The following is a 17675-nucleotide window of genomic DNA, read 5'->3' as shown; positions in this document are numbered from 1 at the left end:
TTTCCACAAAACAAATCAATGCCATGTTTCTCGTACAGGAAGTGTGTGATTGTTAACTTGGCCCTTAAATCCAGGGGGCATAAATCAGAGTAAAAAAGCATCCACCCACACCACCGCTCCATCTACTCACCTCAAGAATGGCAAAACAACATGCCTGCCAAATCCTGTCACTGGAGCATAGCAAAGAGTATTATGTTGAATTAAAGCCTGCTAGTGCGGACAAGCTTTATTATGACCCTATGAGAAACAATGGTTAACATATGACCAGAGAATAAAACACCATTTCTACTTGGAGATAATTCACAATGCAAACCTTGAAGGTAGACAAAAGGTTAAATGTCTGCTGATTTGTCAATAAATTTAATGATGAGGCACTACATTCATCTGGTTTGGTCTTATAAAATTATATTTTATGTCAACGTTTGCAATAAATTGGCCAACAACATCACTTAGTATCTTCAGTGTTATGAGGGCCAAAGGTTGCAAGAAAAAGAATGAGCCCTCATTAAAACCCTGGATGGCTGTACAGATGGGAACTGTTTTTAAAGGTACATGTGAGAGACGGCTCAGAGATATATCCAAATAGAGAGCAGCGCACAACACTCTAATGGGGAGAGCTTGATATCTGATTTTAGTGATTTAACAAACCTGCCATTGTTACACACAAAGCAATTTTAAATTACAGCTTAAAGATTATTTTGTAATGGAAAATTCACAGAGATTGCATTCAAGTGTGACTCTGCAACTCATTTCATAAGTTTGCTGATTGATAACATTGTTTTTTGCTATTTTTTTGCAAGTTTCTAGAAAATTATTACTGAAAGATTAATACTTTTTTTTTTGCCAAAACAAGCATTTTTTTTTATTATTTAAAGAGCCGGTAACTTTAATGTTTAATTGTTCAAATGTCATGCATGATTAAAGTGGTTTTTGGAGATAGAAATATCAGTTCTTCTTATCATTTTGAGATGGCGTTGCATTTTAAAACTTTGTGTACATTTAGATTTTTAAGATTTTTTTATGTTGCTGCAAATAATGATATGTGCTTGTATACCAGACAATTATACTCTAAATCTGCATTTCTCATACTTCTTAATTTGACCATCAACTGATTTGGGCTAAAAGTGTCTTCAAGTTAGTGACTCATATAAAATGTGAGTTTCCTCAGAATAAGTTCAGGATATTAGTGTTTATGGAAAAAAAAAAATTCTCGCTGTGCAAGTTTTTGTTTTTTTTTCTATAACCAAGTGTTGTTTTGATCCTGATTCACCATCTGCCAGTGAAAAGAAAAAAGTATTTGCAAGTGTTTATGATGTAACCTTTAATGATGTAACCTTTAAATAGAAAACAAGCAGTCTGTCTTGTGGAGTCAAATACATATGTTACGTTTACCTCTGATGTATCTTAGAGAGCACTACGTGATTATCAGATTTGTTCATGTTGTTACTAACAATCAGTGGTTTTAAACAAGATAATGTGCTGCATGGCTGACAGTTTTGAAGAATTGCATTCTGGACCCTCTCTTTCATGTGCTGCAGTTGTTTGTCTTTTTTGGTTGAATACAACCAAACAACAAAATTCCTCATTTGCACAAATGAACTGGACATGGTGAAGACTGTGTAATTTGGGTACACTCAAAGTTTGTTTTTCACTGTATATCTTTTTTTCAGACTTACTGTACCTTTTTTATTGTTATTATTTTATATTTTCATTAAGACTATCACTCGACACATAATTTTTATAAAAATATGCTGTTTTTATGGTTTTATACCTTTATGAAAAATCTTATCACATAAGCAATTAAGAGAAATAAATGAAAACAAATAAAGAGAACTGTTTCTGAATTTCATCTTACCATATATAGAGGCTTTCCATTAATTCTGCTCTGTCAGAATGTATTTCCTCAATAAATCTAGCACTATATACTGAAATCTTTCAGCTGTTGGGACGATAATTTTGAGATAATGACCTCATTTTTATTGTAATCTCAACAGTTTAAGCCCAGGTCCCCAAATCTTGTTCTGATGAGGTTTCCCTCATTTATGCAGTTAAAGAAGGCAATGAAAAAAAACTGTGTTTCCCCAGAGTGATCTGCATGATTGCAGCAGGGTGATGTCCCAGAGGAAGACAAAGCCAGAACGACTCAATGTTATTGATTTAGTAAAGTGTCAAAATATTAAAGGTCAATTAAGGGAGATTGAAATATTATCAATAGGTCTAAGAAATGCTCCACATTTTACTGCCAGCCTCTTGTGACTGAATAGTGGATGGTGTTGCTACGCTTCAAGCTGCTTTGGTGTTATGCCTTAGTTCCAACTGTCTCTATAGTGGGATATGGGCTGTCTGTTGGTGAAAATTGTCAATTTTAAGACCGTAGAACCCGTAGTGCAAAAATGTTAATGCACCTTTTTTCTACGGGCATGCTGTGGCTCCAGGTTGTACGGAACACTTAAACAACATAGTAGGGTTAAGTAAGGGTGAAGTAGGTGAGACGCAGACAAGTCGTATGGATTTTAACGCTTCAAGCTGCTTTGGTGTTATGCCTTAGTTCCAACTGTCTCTATAGGTGGATATGGGCTGTCTGTTGGTGAAAATTGTCAATTTTAAGACCGTAGAACCCGTAGTGCAAAAATGTTAATGCACCTTTTTTCTACGGGCATGCTGTGGCTCCAGGTTGTACGGAACACTTAAACAACATAGTAGGGTTAAGTAAGGGTGAAGTAGGTGAGACGCAGACAAGTCGTATGGATTTTTAAAGCCCCCCAAAACTAGTGCACTGTACAAGGGGCCTTCGTGTTTACAACCTAAATGTTGAAGATGAGTAAATTAGACAATCCCTGTGTATGTGTGGGCATCCTACAGGCACTCATGTATCACCTGCACACCCCATTCAAGAGGTCAGTAAGGAGCCAATACACACACCTAACTAATGACTTGAGTGTTGCATAGGGGCACTGTACAACAGAGTCACCCATATTTCACAAGTGCATGTCACTCACATTATCCTTGCTTATATCATCCCATTGTTTAGTAAATGTTTCAAAAAATAAATGAATATACTTCACGACACACTTACCAGACGAACAACAATGGCATGCTCCATTTTTCTTGACGTCCCTTAAGGTGCAAGTCACACTGAAGGCCCGTACACACCGGGACGAATTTCGCGCGCGATATTCACCGACGTTTAACGCCTCGTGACTAAACAATGGGCACCAATGTGAGAGTGCACACCGATGCGAAAAAACGCCACGCGTCAAAGCGTCACTTTTTAAAAAACGCCTCGGGTTCGTTTTTTTGGTTTGACGCGCCGCGTCAAAAACTATACGACCAATGAGAATGGCGCTTTTGCACACGTGTCTGGAGCTTCTGAAGTTACAGTAAAACACAACTTGGGGGCGCTCAAACACAAAACTGCCTTTCTGAGCACACATACCAGCGAAGAAGATGGACGCCAAGTAGCGTCTACCCTGCCGCAAAGAAATAATGACGGACATTCTAAAATATCCCCGAAAACGCTCATGATACATTTTCAGCTCTTGTACCAGTCGATAAAACTCCCCATGTTCTTCTCTTCTCGTAATTATGGGATGTACCCAAAATCGGCGTCTTTTCCGGCGTCTTTCATCATTCAACAGAACTATAATTTCTTCATTGCTGGAACTGGAGCTAGAGCTACTGGTGCTGGAAATATCCATGTTTTCTTTGTTTGATTCTGACAAGCGCGTAAATATTTGCTCTCTTCTTCTGAGTGAAAAGCGATCTTAAGAAGCGTAAAGTTGTGCAGCGCCACCTTGTGTACAGGGGTATTTCTGTTTTACATTAAGCGCCATCTAATGTCAGGGAATGAAATTACATGTTCACTCGGCTGATCGTCAGCGAAAATCGCCTGGGTGTGAACACAAAAAACGTGGCGAAAAACGCTGGCGAAAAACATATGGCGAATATTCGTCAAGGTGTGTACGGGCCTCTACACTCCCTTTAAAGTGCAACCGCACTTGTCTACAACACTGGCCCGGACAACCCAAAAATCGGCACTGTAAGGGTGCATGTGACTAGGGCATTATAAAATAATATTGGAACTGTCAGTTTACAGTGGTGGTAAACCCATTGAAGGAGTTAACCACCACAATGAACACCAGGCATCAACCATTCTGAGCCTCCTTTGTGAAATGTCCAAGAAAAACAAATAGTTGGATAAAGTATGAAATTATCCTCACATACCCTGTCTACTTATCTAATAAAGAGTTGTTTGAATCATAGAAAGAATCTCCATGTGGCTCTTTACCATATTGTTGTTCATTCCTGCAGCAGTGAGAATCTGTTTTGTTGTATCATTATGGAGAAATTGGTTCTCTATTCAGGAGTCTGAGCTATTTACTGCTTCACTTACCCAGTCAGAAACAAAGTAAAACTTTCATCTCCCCTCAGTGTCAACAGCAGCTGATAGCAATTAGGGAGAAAATATGGATACTGAAAGGCTGTATTTTATTCAGTGTTTACAGACACATTTCATTGCAAAACCCTTCTTGACTTCTTGTTATGCTTGTAGCCATCATCCAAGCCTAAATATTTCTTCTGACACCGTCTCAAATCAGGAGCAAAGTGAAAGAAATAATTATGCATCCTGGGTTTGGCTCTATTTGAATTCTTGTACATGGGATGGAACATTAGGATTCTCTTTCAGTTGTAGATTTTTCACTGGCCATCATTTAATTTATTAACTTTATGTAGATGTTGTGATTTTAGTCAGCTCAACCAGGGTGAAAAAGATCTATAATAATAATGGATAGGATTTATCTGTGCTTTTCAAGACACCCAAAGCACTTACATTATGTCCATTATTCATTCACTCCTCATTCATACTTGGTGATGGTAAGCTACTGTTGTAGCCACAGCTGCCCTGGGGCAGACTGACAGAGGCGTGGCTGCCATTTCGCGCCTACGGCCCCTCTGACCATCACCGGGATCAATCATGCGCATTCACACACCAGTGGAGCCACACTGGAGGCAAGGAGGGTGAAGTGTCTTGCCCAAGGACACAACGACATTTTGGCTGGTGGGAGCGGGGATCGAACCGCCAACCCTTTGATCATTGGACGACCCGCTCAACCACCTGAGCCACTGTCGCCCCTAATCTGAAGCAGAAAGTGGATGTATTAGCTTGGCCCTAAAAGTGCTGGGTTTTTCTTTTTTGTTTCATTTTACTCACTGATACTTGTGTGTTGTGCAACCTTTGCTTTTCTGCAGCTATCACACAGGTCTCCTGCTGAGCCAGAGTCAAGAGCTTTTTGCACTGAGCTTGGGTTTTCTCTGATGCAGGGCAAAATAAAGCCACAGTCTGCTCCTCATGAAGTGCCAGAGGAAAACTTACAGCAGCTTCTTTTTAAGATAAAAAAATAAAATAAAAAATGGTGGCACAGTTTTATTAAATGCTTGTGTTTTTCTAGAAAAATGTCATCAGCTAACTTTTAAAGGAGTTTTCTTGAGCTCGGTTTTTCAAAACAAATATATTAAACTCATTTGTATTTCTGTAACGTGCTATTACAGCCATTCTACACATTGATTAAGGTTTAACCCCGTCATGTCTAATTTCAAATTATATACAATTATATTATTTAATGATGCTAAATTTAGTCATGGTACATTGCAGATTAGCGATTTACAGTGTGAAAGGGTTACAGGGGTTAAAGCTGTTTGGTGTAGAACATGACACTTCTTTAATTTTATTTTTAACTTTAAAAAATGAAAACAAAATATTTCAGCGAAATGTGTTTGGATTCTGGCTTTAGGATAATAGCCATTTCACCAGAACCAAGACAGAAAATTTAAGAGATGTACACAACAGTGTAATATGGACAAAGAGTCTTGTTAATACCAAGTACTAGTACATACCAAATTCAGATGATTAAGTTGGAAAATTTAATTAGATGTGTAATGGTAATGTACCCGTAACCCTTAAATATTGGAGATGTCGCCAGCATTTAACACATCTCTTCAAACTACCCTAACTGTTCGACCAAAAAAAACAAATAACGTAATCTCAACAGATTCTGAAACAAAGACTTTACGACTGTAAAGTGTTGCATATCAGCTCAAAACTGTTTTTCTCAGATTCAGAATCCATTGGAATTAAGCTAATTGTGTGAACGATTGAAAAGTTACCGTAATTCAAAGAATCTCAAAACTGAAGCTCAAACTCAGGTTCTAAAGGGTTAAAGGCTGAACAGCTCACAGTGTGTTAGGAGATTTTGGGTAAGCTGTCACCAAAGAGACAATCATTCACAGCGATCCCCCATTCATTCAAACTATTAAACATTAAGCGTTAAACCAAGAAGTGGCAAATATTGCAACCAATAGAAGCAGATTGCAGGAAGGAGCAGTTCTCCATTAAATTTTATCTTAAGATGTAAGATTTACACCAAAAACAAACATATTTACAGCCTGGTTTTAAAAATCCTTTTAATCCATGCATGCACGTAAATCACAGCTGTGTGTGTATTTTTCCCATCTATCTATGATTTTTTTTACAGTTCAAATGTCTATGTCTTTGAGGTGTAGTGCTTCAAACTCTACTTTTTCCTCCTTTTTGCTGTTTTTGAATTGTTGTTGATTGGGGCAGAGTAAATGCCAGTCAACATGCCCCTCCAACTTCAGGCTCTACTTTCACTGTGCAGAATCCAAAGTGTGAAATCAGAGATTTGTCTGTCCAGTGTACATACATCTACGGTTTACACAGAAAATAATTTTTCTTTATACAGATTTCATTACCTTTGACCAACGATTCAATTTTATTAAACACAAAACTGAATAAATACTGAATGAGCTCTCAATGAACAAGTTAAAGTAAACAAACATAGAAAATAGATCTTTCTCAGTCACAAACTGAATGAGTGCTGCCAACACTTTGCTTCTATTTAAAAAAAGCATCTCATATTTTATCCTCCTCTCTGGGGAAACCAGTGTTTCATCTAGTTTTTCATCTAATAAATGCTGTTTCAGCAATTACTGTGGTTTTCCTTTTTTAAATTGTAGTTTTTTATCTGTTTTGTAAATGTGGCTCTTTTTGGCTCTTTTTGAGCAGAAGAGAGCAACGCAACCTTGCCATAGAAACTCAAACACACTCAAGCTCACCTCTGAGCAGACAGAGAAGATGAGTCATTGCAGAGCAGCAAATTGGCACAGCTCCGATAAGTCAGCTATGCAGGTCCTGGGGCATGCAGCTCAAACAAGTTTGGTTTCAGAGAATGAGCCAACCACCATTCATTTACAGCAGCATTTCTCACTTTAATCTTGACAGATGTAATAAAAAAATCTGTTTTTGTCAGCTCCATATGTGGATCCTTTAGTTGAACCACAACAGCCTCAGTCACCATTGTTTGTTTTTCACTGCCAACGTCTGAAGAATGAGCAGCAAAAAAAGTCACCTAGTTACTTGCAGCTTTGCTATGTTAAAAACTCTAAAATGCAAGAGTAAGGGAATTTTTTGTTTAATTATTTGAGAAAGCATTTTTGCCAAAAGAAAAACCACCTTATAGGAGTATGCATGCTGCTAAACGCTGTGATTGTTTTATGATCCCAGCATATGTTCAGGGACTCAAAAGCATCAATAGGGTTGAAAAATTAATTCACTAAACAAACATAACGATAAAACAAAATACTCAACTGTACAAGCATCAGCAAAGCAAACTGAAGGGAATTGTGAGCATTTAAGTTTGTAACAGCAGGGAGAAAAAAGGAAAGACTTTCTGACTATAAGGTGACTATATAGCCTCTGAAAACCATCTAACATGGAATGGGAAACTTTTGACCTCAGTTCTTTCCCTGAAACTAATGACTGACTCATCACTCTTCGTCAACATATAAATTCTGATTTTATCTTTAAAAAATTCCCCCCATCCCCAGTACATGCCCACCCAAGGGAAAGTTCAGCATAAAAAGGACATTAACCAAGATTAAACACATTTCAAGGTTTTTAGGTCAAAACACCTCATTTTTTTAAAAGAAAAATGGGACTTGTTCTTGGTTTTTTAAACTCTCATGTTTACTTTTCAGCTTATTTTACCATCTAGGTAGATGCCAACATTTTCGTATGATAACAATTTCTAACTTCTTTCCAATGTTTCTAACAGTTCATTGAATTTTCATGCAATCAACCTTAAATGTTTGAGTCACAATAGCTGGAAAAAGATTGGACTTCTATGAGCTGTGTCAATGTCAGGGCTAACAAGACCAACTACAGCAGTGTCATCTGAATTTTTTTATACAAAGCTAACACAAACTTCAGTCATCAGTTCTTTTTTTACTGAAAAAATAAAATTAAAAAACTGTGAACTTTCGGTATTTTTACAACATTTTTTCTAACACCACATCACATAACATCTACAGCTGTGAGGGCTCTACTTCGGAATAATATTTTATTTCTACTTGGTGATACTGGGCTTAAAGTTAATGTTCTCCTGTGGTGAAACGAGATTGCCTAGTCTGAAGGATAAACTATATTTGCCCACCCATGTTTTTCCATATGAGAGTTGATTAAAGCAGATGCTTTGTATTCGAAGGCTCACTGCACAGCAAAGATCTGTCAGGTGTTTGAATTACAGATGCAAATATAGTCAGGTGTTTTGCATACCAGCATCATTTGCACAGAAGAATTCTGCACCTACACCCTGGGCTTTAACATCATTAATTTGCTCCTGATCTCAACAAGATGGTCAACAAAAGGAATCTGTGAGATAAGCGTGATGGCAAAATATCACTAAAAGGTTTTTAACAAATGCTGCAAGGAGTGTTTGCATTGTGGAGCCCTCAACATTTATTATATCTTGAGTGGATAAACTGTATTTTAAAACCTGCTTGTGTGCAAAGCCTTAATTTATGGGCATCATCAGATCCTGAAGTGGTCTTAAAATTTGAAATACCTCTCCAAATAGTGTAAGCTCACTAATAAATGCATTAAAAAACACAACTAGATAGTACAATGAAAAATCAGCTGCAGCAGATGGCCCTGGCTAATTAACAAAACAGTGCAACTAAATATGTCATGCAAATTAAATAAATAGATTACCTGTTATGTGAATACAATCAATTCCAGAGGAGTGATTTAGAAACCAACCACATGCTAGAACTCGAACTCCAGTGACCTATATATTCATATTCATTGACATAAAGTCATAATAATGTCATTTGACAATCCAAAGCTTAATGCAAAACAATTCAGCCCAATAAAAGAAAAACATTTTCAACTTCCGATTAGGAAAATACATGTACATATTCCTGCTGAAAGCAACATGTCACCTTCATGGAAACTGACAGATTGTGACTGTGACGTGGTGTGACAGCAATCTGCTATTTTTGCCCCCACATTGTACCTGATAATAGCTACAACAATTAAGCAGCTTTGCACACTGCTGATTTCTCAGCTAAGCACATGTTGGGTGTCATAGCTGAGAAAGCTTCATGCCAGGCTGGGAAACACAGGCCAATTGTTTGCTCTAGTCTTTCAAATAATGTATTTTGGCTAATTTTAAAAACATGTAAAAAGGGATAATTCAAAGCTCCCACAGTGCATGATGCTTTCCCCTATTCAGCAGGCCAACTGGTATGGTTGAGATGAGCAAACCTTGTATCTTTTACTTAGGTTAAGCACTGCGTGGCTTTTTGAATGGCTTCGAGATGCATCTATTTCTGTGATATGAACAAGGGGATGTGGCACAAATTGGAAATCCAAAAAATCCAGCAAAGAAACAACACAGTATTAAGAATTGCAGAACAAGAGCCTGAAGACAATTGCAGTCAGACCTCTTAATGAACACACGTCAACCCACTAAAAGTTGGGAAAATTTTATTTAATATTAGAAAATTTCCTGGAATGTTGGTCAAGAAGTATCCTCTTTTTCTTTATTTCAACTTGGCTTAAAAGTTGTTGCAAAAACCTGACATTTCTAATGAAAATTCCCTTCGCTAGCATAGTTGGGCAAACTTCAGGGGGTTTGTACAGAATTCTAATAATTTCATTAAAAAAAAACAACAGAAAATTTAAAATTATAATTTTTTTTAATATTTTAACTCAAATGTTGTATTCACGCTGAACAGGTTTTTCTGTTAGGTCACCGTAAAGACAAGACGAGGTGTCATGGAGGGGACAGGAAGTCATAAGGGGACAGGAAGTCATCAAACTGGCCCACGAAGATTATGGGTGTATTCATACTGGAATAGTCTAATTTGATCGAGTCTTGAATCTTGCGCTTTGTCTGTATTCAGACTGCCTTCAAGGGGACTAAGAACCATAACTGAAGATTTTTTTCAGTCATTGGCCAGGAATTATGAAGCATAGCAACGAGAATCAATAATTATGGAAAGGGGCTGGAGCTTAGTTTGATTGGAAACAAACTGAGAACACCTCAAAAATTGGTTTAGAGAGCGGTCCCTGGTCTCGGACCAGTGTCCGCTTGGGTGTATTCAGACTGAAAACTTGTTCTGGATTATCGGGGTAAACTTAATCGGATTCACCTTAAGTAAACCAAATGTGTCCAGTCTGAATACACCCTAAAATACCATAAATTGTCCATCATCTAAATCCAGCTTCTGCGGTAGATGGTAAATCTCACTGTGAGTATCTCTTCTCTGTGAAACCAAATATGGTGTTATCTAAATATGTTATCAGTCCCTTTGTAGAGCTCTTCAAAACAAATAAATTCAAGCTACTTTCTAAAGTAGTGCTTTTCATTAACCCTTGTGCTATCTTAGATGACCCCACCCTTACATTGACGTGTTCTCCCTACCATGACAAAGGTGGATAAAGGTGGAAAGATTTCATGTAATCCATGGACATCAGTGAAGATCACAAATCATTGAAGAAAAAAGGTTCAGCGCACTGTATAGTGGGTCTAGATGACCCAACTCCCAATGTTAAAGTGCCTAGGATAGAACAAGGGTTACACAGCAATGGGGTTGTTAAAAACTGAAAGTTTGTGGTCTACTGAACACACTTTGGTACACATGTATAGGAGCAAATTTGCCACATGGCCAAACAGAGGGGATCAAGATAAATATGAAGATAACCTTGAGTTTGACATCAGTAGTACTGAAACTAAATTAAATTTTAGTAGGTGTTTAAATCACATTTTGAAAAAAAGTCTGTTAGTTCATTAAGGTTTTTTTCAAAACAATTTGATTTAGGGTATTGTCTAGGGCACGTTTTGGCTAATTTAATTCTTTCATCTCAAGATTTTAATATGTTAGCCCATAAATAAGTACACTTGTCAAAGCATAAAGTGTCTTGGACATGTGTTTAGTTGGACAGGTATTTTGCTTGTCTGCAGCGGTAACAAAATGCTGTGTGTGGTAAAAGCATTTTATAAATATTATCTATGTCTACTAGAGACAGAAAACTGCTTTTACTATTTAGATTTTGCTTCACCAAGTGCAGCTTCTCCTAGTTATTTTTTTCCAGCAACACAAAATACATTTTTGTTGAAAAGTCACACTGTGTCTCATTACCAGAAATGCTATTGCCTCCCGCCTCGTTGTAAAAGAACAAACCTTGAAAACATTTAGAAATCATCTACATAACTTACAATGAGGAAACCCTTTCTGTTATATGGAATACATTTATATTTCAAATGACTTTTTATCATAGAGCTGTGTATTTTATTTTTCACTTTTCTGGGTATTGTGACCCCCCAGCTCCTATATGTTACAAGCTCATTATATCTTCTTGTGAACAAGGCTGTCTGCCGCATGCTGCAGTGATGCTGGTCTTTCTGAAGGGCTCAGCAGTGCCTAACTGAATCGCTGGTGTTGTAAAGCAGGGAGGTTTGTGAGATCAGATCTGTCTGTGCACGTTTTTACACAGCAATAATGTTTATATCAGCACAAAAGAATGGACAATTTGTGTTTCTGCTGTTCTCTGTTAGCAGCTCTACAGATCAAGGAGGGACTGGACCGAGGAAAATTACTGTGTATTTATAGAGTTTTTGTTGTGAGATCAGCTGAAGTGCAACTTTTTTGCATTCACAAATAGCAATTCACAGCTGCCTAATTTCTTGTCACACGTTTTATTTTAATTTTATTTATTTTTATTCTGTTACTACCTGACAGGAGGACACAGGGGTTAAAATGCATTTTTCTTACTGCTGTTGAGTTCACACTGTGGGGATGGGGAGGGGGGTGGTTAAAAAGGGTTTACAGAGACTCTATAAAAATATGCTTGAATGGGTCTTTTGAAATGTTTTTCTCTTTTCATAATAAGTGGATAATGAGACAACAGCTGAACTTTTTGAGTGTAGTTGTTTAAGTCAAAAATACAAATTTGACATTTTTTGTCAATATAAGTTAAAGGGAAGGCACAGTAATTGATAGTGTCCTATACAGTGTCGGTGTTTCAGACGTTGTGTCCTCTCGTCCTCAGCGAGGAAAGATGATCAAAGCAGGAGGATGTAATCTAGAGGAGGTGGACAGAGAAGAAGGATACGTTTCTGACCTCACATTCTTTACATCTTACAGTGACATCTTTTATTACAAATCCCAAATTAATTTGACAAAGCTTAATTTCTGGTCAAGTATTACTTAATATTTACCATTAATTATAATGTAAATACATATATTTTGTTATCATTATTATTCTTATCCTGCAGGGCTCTGTCACTTAATTTGAATCCCTGTTAGCTGCTTCTTATCTTAGACCAGTGTAGAGAGTGGAGCCGGTTAATAAACAAAATTAATGCATTTTGTGGTACAAGCACCAAATCTGGCATGAGTTTATCTCAGGATCAGAAAAGCATGTTAGCCATAAGAAAAAAACATATATATAAATAAATATAGACACACACACATAATAGTGTTCTGTAGGTAGACGCTCAAGCTTAAAGCTTGTTCATGAACAGCCCATATTGTTGAGACTGGGACAAAAAGACTGAATATTTTTTGTTACAATTGTGTATGGTCGCCATCTTTACAAGGGACTGTTATTTTTGATTTTTCTTGCTTACTTGCTTGATTACAAGGCCAAAATTCACCATTGCCAAAAAGCACAATTTGTCTGAAATAAAAACCTAAATGACAAGAGTCTACATGACAAGAGTATACATGACACGATGTGGCCTTGGATACCTAGATTTTCCACTTTATGGGCTTATAATTAACTTGTTTTAGTCCTTCCAAATACAAATTCCCAAAATCATGGGGTAATAGATGAATGCGGTCTGTGTTGGGTCACAAATGAAATGCACAATTTGTAGTGGTTGGTAATTAAGTTGAACTTTCTTGTTGGGAGGTGTGATGAAAATAATTCCTCCAGAGTTAGCAGAAGGACCTGCATGTGGACAATTTGAGCAGTGTTTTCTGGTTTCCGGGTCTTTATTGGAGAAGATAGTGTATGAACAACACGACAGTAAAATAAATAAATAAAAAGATTCAAATTAATCGGCTTTACCTCTTTAGAACATTTAGATTGGAACTTTTGTCACAGCAGTGTCTGGTGTCCTTCAGATGCTCCTTCTCTCCTAACCTACGGGACAAGCTGTGGCACCACAGCAACTGAAAAAAAAGTGGTGCCAAGAGTCATAAAGAATGGAAAGAAAATCACCAACACACACATCAGCTTTCTGCAAAAGGCAGCAACACCTCCCCGTGTCTGCCGAAAGTATCCAGCATTTTTTAAAAGGCCATTATTACCCAGCACATCAACAGTTTGAACTTCTCCCCTCAGGAAAGAGATACAGGGCCATCACAGCACTGACAACAAGACTAATGAACACCTTCTCCCTCCAGCCATTATCACATTAAATTCTACAATCATACGATTTAAAATTGCTGCAGTAACTTAGTTATTGCTATTTATTAAATAAAAAAAAGTGTCTTATAATGTAGCTCAAGTGCAGAAATGGCATATCAAAACATATACGTTTCTTTTTTAAAACAATACAAGACACTTTTATGAAATGCATTTGCTTGATTTGCAGATTTAACATTTTACAAGAGTGTTTTGAAAACGTTATCCCTTTAGTCTTGTTGTATTATAACAGTGAATGCATCAAAAAACTGTCTTTCTACAAAGTGATTATAAACCTTTCAGTTTAGATTTTAAAGGTTAAGAACCAAGGGCATTTATTATCCAGAGTACGGTCTGTGTATTATCTTTTAACATGTTTTAAATCCACACAGAAAAATCTGGAATATTTAACTTGTTCCTAAAATAGAGTAATTTAAAAACTACTCAACTAGTCAAATAGTTGTATTTGCTTAGAGCTGAAAAGCAGCTGACTGGGAGAAGGCTGACAGAAAATGCAACAGATTTATTAAAAAACAAACAAAGAAAAATAATTAAGATATAAAACAACCTAGACGGGACGATCTGAAACATGCATACAAAATCCCCCCAAAAAATCCAAGAATCCAAGATTGGAGACACTTCAACTTTGGAGTTGTTTGCTCATGTGCTAGAGTTTCATTATAAAGAAGATGTGGTGATTGCAACCTGAATCCAGATGTAAGAAGTCAGATTACATGATCAAGCCATATATTAAATGTATTAATGCTATCTCCTTTTTTAATTTTTGTTTGCAGATTCCCCAGCTGAGCTATGCATCTACAGCTCCAGAGCTGAGTGACAACACCCGCTATGACTTCTTCTCTCGTGTGGTGCCTCCTGACACATATCAGGCCCAGGCCATGGTGGACATTGTCAAGGCAATGCGCTGGAACTATGTCTCCACAGTGGCCTCAGAAGGGAACTATGGGGAGAGTGGCATTGAGGCTTTTGTTCAGAAGACTCGGGAGGATGGTGAGTACACACTTGTCCACAGATACAGATAGTTTTTATCTTATCAATTATCTGTTTAAAAAAAATAAAAACGGTCTCTGTGGGATTTCATGACATAAGAAAAAACAAAAAATATGTAAAGAATTGAGATGAATAAATAATGCAGTTCAACTAAAAATGGCAATAATATGAGTGCAAAAAAGTATCCCAACTCAAACTGATTTATATTTCTTATTTATCTATAACCATGAATGCATCTCCAGCAATATCTCATGCAAAACCTAACTCTCCCTCAACAAATGGATTTAAAACTTACTATGGAACAGGCTTTTCTTTTAGTCAAACAAAATCTTGCAAAGCATCTAAAGAGATGCATTCTGTGTTGATAATAAAATAAAAATCAGCTTTTATTTCAACCTAAAACTAGGTGGAGCAGAGGCTGCAGCTGAATTAGATGATCCCTGAATGTTCACTTCACAGCTGGCTGCACTAATCTTTATTGTCCAGCCCCAAGGAAGCCTTGTTATCATGTAAATTAGGTTGGTGTGGAAGATGTAGAAGACAGGTATTGTTGGCATTTCTCTATAGTTACTGATCTAGGAATATGTTTAGCCTTTTTTTTACTTAAAAAAAATATCATGCTAATATGCTGATTCAATGCCAATTCCTCTGCAGAATTTAGCATTTAACATTTCTCAGCCAACTGCAAATGTTGTATACCCTTACCTTTTAGTAACTCCTTGTAACATGAAGCTTACACAACATGATACTTGTGCTGCACTCTGAGAAAAGGGCAAAGGTTAAATTGTCAAAGCAAAAAGAACAGCAGAGAGAAAAACTAACAACATACAATTCCTCCTGTCTGTATATTGTCTCCAACAAGTGCAATCTAACCCAAAAAACACGTCAGACTATTGTACCCACAAATACATTGCCAAAATAGGAGTTATAAATGTGTAATTTAAAAATTTATAATACAAAAATTAACCAAAAAGTCACCATGTTAGGCAAGGCTGGTCTTAGTAGTCCTTTAACTTTCAATTATTAATAAGAGCCTGGACCTTTACTGCTGAGTACACTGCCAAAATATTCAAATTTATTTGATCTTGATTTGGTTACTTTTACATTGGGATAGTTCTAAGAACTCAGTTTGAATAAAAGTAAAATGCAGAAAAAAGCCTAATCTTCTTTACAAATGTCTGAGAAGAATCAAACCACCAGCTGCTCATTAAGTAATGGCTAAAAACAAATGTACCAGAATGTAAAATAAATAAAACGAAAATGAAAATTCTCAGTGATAGCAAGAGCTTATATAGTTTTTACCAATGTTTTCAATATTTTATAAGATGAGCCCTTCATAAGGATTGTGATGTAAGCTGTTTTTTCCACCTACTCATAAGGCTTTGCCACCTACATCATTTGCTTTCTTTAGTTTGCATTCACACTCAAGTGAATCGAGGTCCTCTGAGATCCATATTTTCAAGCAAAGCAGGGTTTGTTTGTTTGTTTTTACACCAAAGCAAAGGTGAGTGTCACACTCGCCATTCTCATTTATCATTTTGATAAAAATTGATGGTTATGCTGAGTACTAAAGATTTTACGCATTTGTTCTGTTTGCACTCTTATACTGTCACAAAAAGGTGCAATTTTTTTTCTTTTTCTTCGTTGGTTAAACTAAACCGCAGCAGGACTGATTCTGTAATATCATTTGATTCACCTGATGGTTCAAGGCAGACAATCTGAAGAAATAAACTCTGATCCAGGCTCAAACAGGCCAGTGAGAATTGATTTTAGACAAAAAGAAAGACTTTGGAAGTTATTTATGTTTGTGTCGAAGCCATCTTGCCTGTTTTTTTTACCTTTTTTCCATAAATTGTTGGTCCATCTCCTTGAAGGAAGAGTACCGTATATTAGCTGAGGTATTAGAATGATTTTTTTTAATACATTACCTTTTTTACCAACTGAGAATTGAGTTGCATTATGAAAAACTGAAAACATGAACAGAAAACAAAAGGTAGACTATTCTACACATCCAAGAGGGTATAGAATTAGGGCTATGAAAACTATGATCTTAAGGGAGCATTTATGCTCCTTGACTGCACAAAACAATCTTTATGTACAGAAAAAATTGCCCCAAAGGGCATATGCCTTAGCTGTGTGCACAGATTCCACAACCCGGAGCAGAGATGAGTGGTGCTCAACTCATCCTAAGGGTCTTCAGCTCTCTCATCATTATAACTTTGAAACTTTAGAACCCAGAGGCTGTTTTAGATGTTTCTCACCTGACTAAATAATGTCAGTACTCTTTTATGTTATGGCACCTTTCAAAGACAGGTGGAAATGTTGGGGACTTAGCTACTTGGAGCAATGATGCTTTAGACTCAAAAGATAACATTTGAATTATGCAAAGCACCAAACATGTAGTACATGTACTTAATGAATGCTGCAACAAATAAATGTTTAGGTTTAGCATAGAATGTGCAATATTTGAAAATTTTTGCTTCTGTGCTTGTTGAAATGTGTATTTATAATAAAATAGTAACAATTTAAAAAATTGTAAGAACCAATGGAGTAGTTTTCTCTCCTAAGCACTCAGTTTGAAATCTTAATCAGGATGCTGCTTATTATGATAAGTAAACTAACTAGTGAGGCTTTGTAAAAGTCCTGCATTTCCAAAATGAGTAAATGCCATTATAGAACACAGGTATCATCATATGGTAATCAGAGTGCCGCACACTGCAGCCTTACTCTGACATATTGCATTGGTCCGAGCTGCTGAGACTATAATAGCCTAAGAGAGCAAATTGTCTGAGTCAGCTCCCACAGCAGCCCGACAACCCTTCCAGTCACCCACATGGAGTTTCACCAGCACAGCCTTCCCCTCTTTCCCATTTTACATATAAACGATCAG

At 36.8% G+C, this 17675-nt stretch overlaps 1 protein-coding gene across 1 annotated transcript in view; it reads left to right on the top strand.

The window, feature by feature from the left end:
- The window catches only part of LOC101157686 (metabotropic glutamate receptor 4), a 191439-nt gene that overhangs the window by 91328 nt on the left and 82436 nt on the right, over positions 1-17675 (top strand). The window contains exon 3 of the mRNA XM_004068826.4: positions 14569-14785. Coding sequence (XP_004068874.1) covers positions 14569-14785 — 217 coding nt within the window. The remainder of the gene's footprint in view (positions 1-14568; positions 14786-17675) is intronic.

Source organism: Oryzias latipes, chromosome 5 (assembly GCF_002234675.1).
Source record: "Oryzias latipes chromosome 5, ASM223467v1".
In the NCBI taxonomy this organism is placed as follows: domain Eukaryota; kingdom Metazoa; phylum Chordata; class Actinopteri; order Beloniformes; family Adrianichthyidae; genus Oryzias; species Oryzias latipes.
Note: the sequence above shows the minus strand (reverse complement) of the source record. Positions and strands in the feature narration are given on the sequence as shown.